Source organism: Anthonomus grandis, chromosome 13, assembly GCF_022605725.1.
Source record: "Anthonomus grandis grandis chromosome 13, icAntGran1.3, whole genome shotgun sequence".
Taxonomy (NCBI): domain Eukaryota; kingdom Metazoa; phylum Arthropoda; class Insecta; order Coleoptera; family Curculionidae; genus Anthonomus; species Anthonomus grandis.
The window spans coordinates 16,337,149-16,350,390 of NC_065558.1; the positions used below are offsets into that span (position 1 = coordinate 16,337,149).

Consider the following 13,242-nt stretch of genomic DNA (forward strand, 5'->3'; position numbering starts at 1 on the left):
ATACAAATTTTATACAGAGCTGTAAAAAAAAGACAAACTTTGTGTAGAAAACTGACTCAGTCTAGCTTTAATAGCTACTCTACTGTTACGTATCCATACCCCTTTCCGGGCCTTTCCATTGAAACTTTTAATTATATTTTGAGTTTTAACATTATAAGCTTAGAACATTGAAAGGCTGGAATTAGTAAATAACAACTTTGTTTGACTTCAACATGTGCAGAGAGGCAAGGAGCGTGTTTTATTTAGAAACATATTCGTCAATTCTCTGTTGTCAAGTTTACACCTATTTTCAAAAGAGAAAATTTTCAGCTTTATATCAAGGCATATAATAATGTTAATTCGGTCCGGTAAAGTTAAAGAGACGTCTAAAAACCGATTTTTTTTTTTAATTTTGCATAGAATGTTGAGTTTGAACATTTTATTGATAAAAAGTGAGGATGAAGTAAAAAAATGTAAAATTTTAAAAATTATAGAGAATTTTCTGCTTATGTATAACTTATAATTACACCCGGCTTAACTACACTCTATTTGCGACTATAGCCATCACGTTGACCATTATATATGCTATTAAGTTATATTTAAAGCCTTAAGTAACCAAATTCTGTAACTTTAAGGATTTATATCACTTCTTTAGGTCATTAACACAAATTTCCACACGCAAATCAGAAATATCAAATATTGTAAATACGGATTAATTCATAAATAAAAAAGACTGACAAATGTTACTTACGTCAAAAATATTATTTATCGGGTATCGGTACGATTATCGTAATTTTCTGTAGTGTCACATTATAGGTAAGTACAAAGCCGACTTTACTCAAGCCGCGAAATAACAGTTGGCAACGTCGCATCACGTGGAAGATTCGGATCCGTTTTGGTGGATCCGTTTACGCTTTGAAAGCGCGACTCTGCCGAGATGGACGTTCAATTGTGATTTTGCTTTATTTACAAATGAGAATATTTTATTTATCTGATTTATTTATTGTTTCAAATATGTATAGGCGGGGTTAATAATTATATAAATGCATTATTAGACTTTTTCCCCTACAGTCTAGTCTTTTAGTTATATAAATTTCATCAATTAATAAATTAACAACTTTCTCAGTCGGTGCTAAAGAAGTGGATACAATGTTTAAATAATTGGTGGTGTCGTTAGTTTTATTTAAGTCAGAATTTGGTGACACATCAAAGCTAGAAGAAAGATACTGTAGGTACCTCTTGGTGAGTAGATTAAAATAATCTCTAAGCAATGCATATGCGCTAGGCGATATAATATATAACATAAAAGACATTACTATAGTTGATGGGCAATAACGTTTTTGCTTTAAAATAAGTGAAATTATTTGGTCTATTAAAAGTAATACTCTATTACAAATGTCACTTCTTTTTCATCCTCCAAGTTGTGCGAATCGTGGTGTGAATCAGAACTTTCCAATAAATTTAACGCCTGTTTTAAGAAATCTGAATTTTAGTTAATGAAGTCATGAAACTTCTCTAGAGATAAAGAGTATGGTTTATTAAGCTCACAATAATCAGAAGAGTTATACCTAGTTAATAGATTTTCAAGTTGGGACCACCTACTTAATTCAATTCGAAAGATAAAATCTATTTTAGGTCATTTTGGGACAACTCATTGTTTTTTAAAAAAACTTTAACATTTAGGTCGCTATCTATTGATATTTGTACTAATAATACAAGCATCATTCAAGTTTAAAGTATAGAAATATAGTTTTGTATCCCCAACAATTTTTACATTCCACAGATCAGATATTAGACTTTTTTGGGAATAATTACTCATAAGATCTTGAAAATTTGTTATGAAATCAAGTTGTTTAGAGGCTTCATTGGCAAGTTCTTTATGTTTTTGTTGTTCACTAATTCTTTCTCTAAACGTCTCGACTTTTTCTAGGAAGAGGCACACTGTTTTTCTTAAATAGGCAGGTAAATTTGGAAAAATTTGAGGCACTGCTGAGCAAACTAATCTTGCTTTAACTCTAATCTTAGTGAGTGTGCCATCAGGTAAAAGTTAATCATCTTCACGGATAATATCATATGGGTCAAAATGCTTGGAACAAAACACAGAATATTTTGTAGGAGCCCAATTATCTCTAGGTATGGCTTTTATCCATTTGATTTTAAGTTGTTCACCTTTGGGGAAGCCAAAAACTTGCTTAAGAAATACTTGCCTCCCCTGCTCTTAGACTATGTAAAAAATTTCAAAAAAAAATAGGTTTTTTAGAGTTCCCTTTAGCTTTACCGGATACTGTTAACAATTTAACTTATGATGTTAGATTTTGGATTAAAAATAAAAAGTAGAAATTGATATACCGGGTGGTGCGTCGCCGAGCGGAACATACGAAATCGCATATAAATTTTAAGGGGGTCAATTATTGGCTTCCCTGTGCATTTTACAGAAAAAATGTAAGATAACTTTTTGAAGAGACCAATCTAACAAACCCTCGTGCAAAGTTTCAAAAAATTTTAATAAGCGAATCTTGAATTATTCAATTAAATGTAATTGCAAAATTACCAAATTTTCGTTTCAGGTAAAACCAAACGGGCACCAGTAAAATGAATATTGTCGCTGACGTGAGGAAAAGTGTCGAATCAGTGACAGTCGATATTTGAAAACAAGTAGGTATGAATTATTCAATCGACAAAAAAAATAGCCATAATTAAGTGGCATTATGCGGAAAACAGTTTTAGAGCAGTATCTGAAATGTTTTCAGTTTATTTCCCCATCAAGCCGAAAAAAAAAACATTTGTTGTATTCGGCTGTACGTCACATTTGACAAAGCCTTCTAACAAATTGTTTGCTGGTGGGTGGTGTCTGGTTTTACCTGAACCGAAAATTTGGTAATTTTGGAGTTACATTTAATTGAATAATTCAAGATTCGCTTATTAAAATTTTTTGAAACTTTGGGGTCCGGTAAAGTTAAAGGGACGTCTAAAAACCGATTTTTTTGTTGAAGGTTTTGGAAATTATGAATGAACACGTGTTTGTGCGTATAATTCCTCTGCCTTATTCCTATTCCTAATGCTTATAATGAATTTATTGTTTTGACTATAAGTTAATGTATATTAAACGCCATTGTTATTATTTACCTATTAATAATTAAATATCTTAAATTATGTTTTTTTTTTCAAAAATTATACTTATTATATATTAAATTACATAAAATATCAAATAATTTAAATAAATAATACCTATTTTTTAACACCTGTTCATGTAATGTAAAATCTAACTATATTATGCCTTTATTATCTAAAATTGAGTCCACAACCAACCTATCTGACTAAAAAGTGTTCCAGACAAAACCAAAAAATACTACTGGGGACATAGTGAAGCCACTGCCATTTGTGTCAATAAGGTTGTTGTTTAATTTTTCTTGTGTGTAAATTACAAAATATGTAATTAAAAGGGGTAAAAAGTGATAAAAAATTTTATCAATTTACAATAATAGCCCCCAAAAAGTTCCAAAATTGCCCCAATATATATATTTTTTAATTATAGCAAAATCAAGAGCTAAAAAACATTGTGCAAGCCGGCAATAATTACGTATTTAACGTATGTAGAAAAACCTTCATAATTTTTAAAGTTTTGTATTTTTTCCAATCATCCTCACTTTTTTATCAATATTTCGACCACACTCAACATTCTATGTAAAAAATTTCAAAAAAAAAATCGGTTTTTAGAGTTCCCTTTAACTTTACCGGACCCTGTTAATTTAACTTATTGATGTTAGATTTTGGATTAAAAATAAAAAGTAGAAATAGATATATGTTATTCTAAGCGCCAAAATAACATCCTCAAACCGCTGCTAAAAAATTTGAAATGGCAACACCGCAGGCAAAAGCTGATGTCATCTTGACAAACGGCTTTGTGTTTACATTAGGCATTTGCGAAGTTGTGTGTTTTTTTCTTTAGTTTTTGATTGAAAAAGGAAAAAGGACGCATTTCAGTGTTTTTGTGAACTGTTACAACGGAAAAAAATTGTACGGCAGCATGGAAAAAAGGCGATTTAAACCGATAAGGTCGTAAGCCTACTTCGGATTCGGTAATTTTTAATAGTTTTTGATACAACGTCTTTTCGGTCTCCAAATGGAATTGATATCCATACTTGCTTTTTCCCAGATAAATAGGCATCAATAATTTTTTGTTGTACGTCCAGCGAATAATGCACACCACGCGGCAAATTTTAAATAAAAACCCCTCACAACCGCACAGTTTCTCATACAATACTAAAACCAGTTTGTTTTTAAGTTGCTCTAATTTTGTCGCAGTTGTTTTTATGATCCTTTTTATATCTCGAGTTTGAAGCACAAGAAAAACTTTACAGTAAACAAACCACCTTCTTGCCTGGCAAAGAAATATATTTTTATAAAACATTTTGTAGGAAATTCAATATAAACAATTTAAGCAAATATTTTAAAATATACTTTATTTTGTCTGATACTGTGTATTTCTTTGAAGCATGATACCCGAAAAATTAATATTCGTTTCCTTTCAACTAATCTTTAACCCTCTCACATTTAATTACCCTTGATTACTTAAACTTTAATTTGTGTAAAATTTTTGGTACAGTCTTCACTGACAAAACCTAGACTACCCGAACTAGTTCTCTTTTCGGATAGGAGCGAAACGACTATATTTTTAAAATTACCTGGGCAAAGGATAGTGGCCAAAAGGGTATGGCTGATGCGGCGGGGGCGGTGACGTAGTAGGATCCATCCCGAATGGCGGCATAAAGCCACCGCCCCCCGGTAACCCGTTCATCGCCCGCGTTTTTTCCGGATGCGTACGATGGGCAGGCGTCGACGAACTGCTCGTTGTCACCGATTGCACCAAGTTTGATGGAGTTTCCGGTGGTGTTTGCAGCGGACTACTGCAATATTTTAATAATTATTGAACATATCAGTCAAGAAAAATAGTCAATTAAAGGAGGCGTTTCAGGTTCGAATTTTCTGAAACTTATTCATCCAGTAAATTGAGACTTGCTTTCACTCATAGAGAAATGAATATTAAATACTTTTAATTACTCTATGCTTTCACTCTTACTAAATCTGAACGAGACAACATTAAAATAAAATTAATTGTGCGCCATTTTGGCCAAAAATTTAAAAAAAAATGAAGGTTACAGTAAAAAAATGGGGAAAATCTAATAAAAAAGGAAAAAATAAATTACTCCTTAAATTTGAGGAAAAACAAAAAAATACTATGCGCTTCAAAGTAACCTCACCTATTTACCATTTCCCTTTGGCTACTCACCTTCCAAATGTCCCGTATAGTTGTAAAATTGATTGTGTATAATTTTTATATGTATATATTGGGCAAATAACGAACATTTGACATTTGAATTTGAATCTTTATGTATATACTTATGTAAACAGATTTATATATGTATGTAATGTATATGCATGTTTAATAAAAGACGATTTATTATTATTATTATTATTAAACGTTATAAAAATTCAGCTTGTAACAGTAAGTATACCTTTATAATACTTATTTTACTCTTTTACATTCTCTAGCTTTAGGAGTGGTTTTCCCCCCTAATAATAAAAACCCAACATCAGTGTTTTGATCTAAATGATAAAATGAACTTAATTCCAAATTTTTATAAAGATCGGACCAGTTTCATATAATTCTGACCTAGTATTGTATTCTCCTCATTTGGACTAAAAAGTACCGTTACTATTGAATAGAGTAACCCTTACCTGCTGCTAGACGAATGATAATGGGAACTCTCATCGGTCAAGGTCATCGATTGCATCTGCTCGGCGACCGATGTTCTTAATGACGGAAAGCCTATTCGCAAACCATTCATGTGTTTTGTCGTTTCCGCGCTCACGACCGGCGGTGGCAACATCCAAGGATTTACCGTGGAAGGCGGCGGGGGAGGGGGATGTCTCGTTGGTGTCTGCTCTTTTAGCTTAAGAAATTTATAACATTATTGCACGAAGGAGATTTTTAACACACTATTTACCTCCTCAGTTTCAGGTTTACTGGTTTGGGTTGGGTTTGGTGAATTGTAAACCGGACTAGGTTGACTAGAAGGACCGGCAGGATGAGAAAGAGGAGGAGGTGGAGCGGATAGGTTCGCCTCCACAGAGGAACCACCGAGATGAGGAACGGGCATCATGGCTGGTGCGGTGGACTGTAGACCGGGCGGCACTACCACTACTGGATTTACCACAGGAACCTATAATTAAAATAACTATTTAATTTATGAGGTAAATTAAACACACAGAGTCTCCCTCCGCTAACAAATATAATGAGAAATGTATTAATTTGGCCCTGGAATAACTTAAAAATTTAAAAAAAAGCATATATATTAATTAAGGTAAGATCAGCTTAAATGATGGCTCAAGCCTTTGTGGTAGTCCATCTTTGCGGTATTTCTTAAATTCTGATAGGCATACTATTAGAATGTAGCCAGATTTTTAAGCCACACTTAAGTTAATGCCAGCACAGGTTAAAAGTAATCAAATCATTGGCATTTATTAACATTGGATTGGATAAATGACATGATGATGTGTATTGGTTTCATAATAGCAATGTTCTCTCAATTCTAAAAACTGTTTTTGTAATCTGCTTTATTTTTTGGCAAATAAAACATTTTGAATTTAAATCTATGCTGCTGGCTATAATATCTTCTGGATTTTCTTTAGACCAAATGTGTTTCTAGCCAGTTAAAGATTTCCCACAAAACTCTTCAACTTACAGGGTTAATTTAAAATTAATGTTACTACTATGCTGGAATTATACCAGTAGGAAATTTTACCTTCTTGCATATCTAGTGATGTTAAAGCTTTGTTACTCAATAGAGCTGCCAACAACGCTCCAGAAACCTCTAACCTTGTGAGAGGTACGTTTTTTAATAGGGTTCCCCTAGATTTGGCACAAAGTAAATAAGCAATATAAGTACGATCATTACTTTTAAGTGCAAGAATTATATGGACTTTGATGCATCACAAAATATATGCATTTCAATCCGAAGTACAACATGTCATATTTCATCTTACAGAAACTCGATTTAAATCTTGAATTTGTGGTTGGTATAATTTTTAATGAGAACAAATTTCTTGCGTTACACTTTTATCCCAGTCTAATGACTTCATAAGAACTTGCTTATCAGAATGTTAGAGGTCTACGTACAAAAATACGTGGAATTATTATAATGTTTAATTGAAATTTATTGTACCGGAACATACGAATAATGAGCTTTTGCTGCCATAGACTTTCACTGTTCCATAAAAAGGAGTGCCGATTTAGCGACGTTTTATGTGTCTGCAGATACACTCGATATACATGAGGTGCATCTGCCGGTCGAGTACATCTTACGTGTAGCTTTAGGTGAAACAATATGAACTAGTTGGGAAAAGCATTTACCGTGACAGTATCGATAAAAAAAAAGTCAGGTCCGCCAGTTTCTCTATATAAGCCAAACTGTCCAAAGTTTAAGTTTTTTTTGGATCTCCTATAAGACGTATGGCTCTCTTCTGGATGGAATCAAGCGGCTTTAAAGTGTATTTGTGTGTAGAGCTCCATATGTGAGAGAAATACTCAAGAAATGGACGAACAAGGATTCGTTCGTCGAAAGCGTTTAAAGCTTGTATGGTGTATGCAGTATTTTTTTAGAGAAACCGCGATTCCAGAAAAACCTCATCAGCAAAGCTGTAAATTGAATTTGAAAGTCTTGTCGAGAAGGTCGTTGATATACAAACGGAATAAGATGCATTCCTGAGGGACACCAGCGTTAATTTGGAATCTCTGCGAGGTGTATCCATCAACGACTACCTGGATGGATTGGTTCTTGAGTAAGCCAACCAACGAGAGTTGGTGGCAAACCATAACAATAGAGTTTATTTAAACCCTATCGAATGCCTTTGCAATATCCAGAACTATTGCACGGGATTCACCATATTTCTGAATAGCCTCGGTCCAAACATGCGTGACCAAGGCCAACAGATCGCTAGTAGACCTGTGTTTTCGAAAAACATGCTGACGGCCGCTTATGATGTTGGTGGACTCCAAGTGTTTCAAAATTTTTGGACATCGGTTGAACCCGCGCAAGTTTCCAATATCCAGGAAAGAGACCTTTTCTGTATGAAAAAGAAAACAGTTTACATAACCGTGGTGTCAGCACCATCATCGCACACTTTTTTAATACTATTGGCAGTTTTCATGCAGGGATGGTGGCCTTGTCAGTGTTCAAGTCTTTTTTGGCAAAGTCTTGAAGAAGTTTCATTAGAGAATAAATGGTATCAGCATGTGTTGATATTTTTCTCGGAAACGTGGATCAGATGACTTTTTTAGCAGTGAGATTTTTCACAAGGATTATGAAGTTTTTCGATGCGACCGAGATTACGAGAATGCTATGGTGACAAGGGGAGGAGGAGTTTTGATTGAGGTTAAATCAGGCTTTTTTTGCAAGGAGATCTTAAGTCTTATATGGGTTCAGGTATCTGCTGAAAATGAAACGCTTGTCTTAGCAGCTGTATACAAGCCACCGAAAGTGAGTTCTGATTGTTTTCCGACTGTTTGTAGAATGTCCTATGAAAATTCCAAATTTTTGATATGTGGAGATTTTAATCTACCATATATATTATGGGAAAATCAGGATGGATGCTTTGTCCTCTGGGATATTTCCAGTCCAGCAGCATATTTACTACTAAATAATATATATTTCCTGGAACTAAACCAAGTAAACAACATTCATAATCCTTTTGGGAAAATACTTGACTTAATTTTTTGTGGCGGATTTGACAAAATATCTGTTACAGCACTGATCCAATTAGTAAAGTGGATGCTTACCACCCACCTCTTTTGATAGATTTTTCATTGTCTGAGACATCCAAACTTACTGCAAAGGAAAACGTTACGGTGTTTATGTTCAGGAATTCGAATTACGGCGGAATAGTTGAATTTTTGGGAAATGTTGACTGGCAGAGAGTTTTGCATGGGGAGGATGTCAATATTCTTGTTCAAAGTTTCTATGAGGTGATCTATGATGCAATGGAGAGATATATTCCCAAAATGGTATAGTCCAGAACTGAAGAAGCTTATCAACGCCAAAAACAAAAGGTACCACCAATTTAAGAAATCGGAACTGCAAAAAGATTACGAACAATACTCTGAGCTCAGAAGACAAACAAAATATTTAATTGACATCTTTTATCTCATTTTTGTGTCAAATACTGAGCACTGTATCCCAATAAATATTAAATACTTCTGGTCGTATGTAAATACCCTAAAGAAAAACTAAGGATTGCCTGGGTCTCTGGAGTATAACGGAAAAATAATAGATGGTTCAGTAGATATTGTTTACAGCTTTGCAAACCATTTCGAGAGTTGTTATGTGGACCACAGTGGAAGTAACTACGCTACCCTATCTGAGGAATTCATTGATTATAATATCTTACCTCTATTATATTATCTATCTATATTATATTATCCTCACATTCTTTTATCAACGATAAAATCTTTAGGAAACTCCAAAACCTTGATGTTACTAAGAGTCCTGGCCCTGATGGAATACCACCACTATTTTCTCAAGTGCGCCGACGTAATTACTGAGCCTTTGCAAAGAATATATCAAAAATCATTTAACATTTCCGCTTATTTGGAAGAAATCGATATTGTTTCCCATATATAAATCTGGCTCTAAAACCGATATAAAGAATTACAGGGGGATTTTACTTATTTCAATATTTGAAAAGATTTTCGAATCAATAGTAACTCCAATGTACTTGGTGTAATTTTCCATTCTATTTCAGACATTGGACGTCATTGGTTTTAATATGATTCAAACCTCTGCACTAAATTTGTAATGTCTTAGACACATTATTGTTTGCCCTAAATAGCTTCGGATTTCGCTGCAGACTTGATTCTTGATATGGGACTACGCCAAGTATATAATATTATATAACAATTATTTCTCTTCCAATGAGTAATTGCCAAATTTACAATAATATAAAACATTTTACAAGAGAAAAAAACCTAACCTACACTACACATTGCACAAAAATCATAATGATACCTGTTAAAAACCTTAAAAATAGATAGGGTACAATTTGACTTAAATATTTTCACATCACAGAATAAATTCACAGAACATTAGTTTTCAACAGTCTTAAAAATTCTATTCTGTTAGTAAAACAATCCAACTGATCCGAGTACTGGTTAGCAAGTTTGCCTGCCCTAGTAGCAAAGGAATTATTTCCATAATTGGTTCGGTGGGATGGAATATGGAATGAGGGTGTCTTACGGGTCTGCCTATAAGGAACATATAGACCAATTTTACTGTGTATATTTGGGCAGCAAGATCCAGAATGGAGAATGTCATAGAAGACTGATAGGTAACGATGTTTATGACGGGTTTGGAGAGTATAGATGTTAAGTTCAGACTCAAACTCGTGGTAGATAATAGGAAGTGGAAGATTCCTTTTAATGGCAATGTATCTTAAAAATTTGTGGTGAACCTGTTGAATGAATTTGTGATGTTATAATGAGGTGGCCAAATACATGAACCATACTCTGAGTGAGGACGAACTAGTGCACAGTAAAGAAGCTTAATAGAAGCAATGTCCTGGAAATCTCTGGTGCACCTCTTAATAAAACGCAGCATTTGCATAGCTTTTAATACAGTCAATGTGACATGAAGAGAAAAATTTTAATGGGAATCCAAAGTTATACCAAGGTCTTTTACTACACTAGATAACACTCCCAGTGCCATTAATAGTATAAACATGATTAAGTTGGCCTGTACCTCGAGTAAAAAGTATGGAATGACATTTACTGGTATTCAAGACCATATTATTAGGGGTGCACCAACCAGCAAGCCTATTTAAGTCAAACTGAAGTTTATAATATCCTTTATTTGCCAACAAAATCGTATACAGGACGACAAAGCAACGTCATACAAAGGAGGATCTAGTTCCCATAGGGTACATTAATTTTTCTTATCTAGAATTCATAGAGGCAATATACTTATATAAACAAAATAACAAAATTTAAAATAAATATTCTAAATATCTAACACAAGTTAAAATTATTATCCAAAAGTAAAATTATAAAAACATTTAATCTGCAACCAGTGGTAAACAGCTTTTTTAAATTGGATTGTAGATTCAATGCTTCTAATATCAGCAGGTAGCATTCTATAAGCCCTGATGGCCATATAATGAGAACCTCTTTCATAGTAAGCTGAATTATGCAATGGAATGCGGAGATCGCTTCTATGTCGTGTAATCATAGTCACATCCTCAGCGTACATTGCCCTATTCTCAACAAACAAATGATTGTGTCTCTTCACAAATAACACCAAGGAAGAAAAGTATAAGGAGGGAAGGGTGAGTATTTTTAGTTTGCAGAAGTAAGGTCTACAGGAAGTTCTGTAGGTCATGCGCAATAAACAACGAATGATACGCTTTTGCATTCTAAATATATCTAGAGCTCCTCTTGCAGATCCCCAGAAACAGATACCATATTGTAAGATCGATTGTACCTGTCCGAAATAAAATAGGCGAAGAGATACCTCAGACACTACATCCCTTAATCTTTTAATCAAACCGCACAAGCTATCTAATCTAGAATAAAGGTTTTTAATATGTTTCTCCCAATTTAAATTGGGGTCAATGTGTATTCCTAAGAATTTAATACTATTGGCTACAGGGATTGACTGCCCACCAGACCACACAAGTAGAGATTCTGAGACAATATTGGCCTTCGAAAAATTAATCAACCCCGTTTTACCAGAGTTCAAAGACAACTTGCTGTCCAGACACTAGGTCCTCATGCGCTCCACTGCGGATGAGCAGCCCCGTGAAAGATCTGCCACTGTCTTTCTGGCAACTATAACTGATGTGTCGTCGGCGAATTGACAAATCAGAAGGGAACAGCTCAGGCAAGCCATTGACATATAATAGGAAGAGCACAGGTCCCAAGATTGAGCCCTGAGGCACACCTCTTCCTATAATTTGGGGGCGGGAAAACGTTGGTGAGCCGGAATGTGTCACACAAACTATTTGTTGTCTTTGCTCTAGATATGAACTGAGTAATTTAGATGCTGCACCCCTGATGCCATACCGTTCCAGGATGTCCAGCAGTAAAGAATGGACAACCGTGTCAAACGCCTTAGACAAATCGAAATACCGTCCAGCTACACTGGCCTTTCTCTCAAGATTCTCCATAATATATTGTATTGCACTATAAATGGCCATTTCCGTCGATCTTTTGGAAACGAATCCGTATTGGTGTTTATTTATTATTTGATGGTGAGTTAAATAATTCATAACTATTTGATAGATAACCCTTTCAAATACCTTCGATATGGATGGTAATACGGATACTGGCCGATAGTTGGCAATATTCGTTTTTTCTCCCTTCTTAAAAACAGGCACTACTTTTGCCCGCTTAAGAGCAGAAGGAAAAATTTGGGTAGAAAGACTCTCATTGATCACATTGGAAATGGGTCCGGCTAAGTGAATCCCAACAAACTTTAAGACGAATACCGGAATTTCATCCAAGCTAGAGGAAAATTTATTTGGAAGGTTCATCAATATCTTAAAGATATCCTGAGAATTAACGGGATTGAGAAATATGGTTGGATAATCATTATGCAAGTCATGTATATTGGAGTTACAGCTTTGTTGATGGTCAAGAGTAAAATGTTTAGCAAATAATTCGGTGATTAAAGCTGGGTTTTCAATGGACTGACCATCTTCCCTTAAAACAATATTGTTGTTAGTTTTATTTTTACCTGACTCAGATTTTATGATTGACCATGCTGATTTTATCTTGTTTTTTGAATTTTGGATTTTGTTATCATTTATAGACTTTTTATAAGAGGAGATGTAACGTCGATATTGTTTCCTTTCATGTTTGTATGTAACGTAGTGTTCCTAGAATTAGTATATTTGTACCAAACATAGAGATCTTTTATGTAGTTTGAATATCTTTTTATCTCTGGTGTAATCCAGGTTGGCTTCTTATTTTTCAACCTAGTCGTACATATTGGAAAAGCCAAATCAAAATAATAGAAGAGAATACGAAAGAAAGTATTATATTTTCCTTCAACTCCTTCAGCAGAATAGACCTCCTCCCATGCCTCCGACATCAGCATATTGTAAAATCGATTCATGTTGTGTGTTGAGAATTTTCGTCGCTTCACAACCATACCACATTGGGGAACCTCCATCTGTCTCTTGAAGCAATCATTGAAATTTGAGACTCTACTT

At 34.3% G+C, this 13,242-nt stretch overlaps 1 protein-coding gene across 3 annotated transcripts in view; it reads right to left on the bottom strand.

Annotated features, from left to right (window-relative positions):
- LOC126743514 (uncharacterized) overlaps positions 1-13,242 on the bottom strand; it is a 49,259-nt gene that overhangs the window by 12,655 nt on the left and 23,362 nt on the right. For all 3 annotated transcript variants that reach the window (XM_050450645.1, XM_050450646.1, XM_050450647.1), the window contains exons 5-7: positions 5,988-6,203; positions 5,719-5,933; positions 4,665-4,886 (exon numbers count right to left, since the gene is read on the bottom strand). In XM_050450645.1, the coding sequence (XP_050306602.1) occupies positions 4,665-4,886; positions 5,719-5,933; positions 5,988-6,203 (653 nt within the window). The remainder of the gene's footprint in view (positions 1-4,664; positions 4,887-5,718; positions 5,934-5,987; positions 6,204-13,242) is intronic.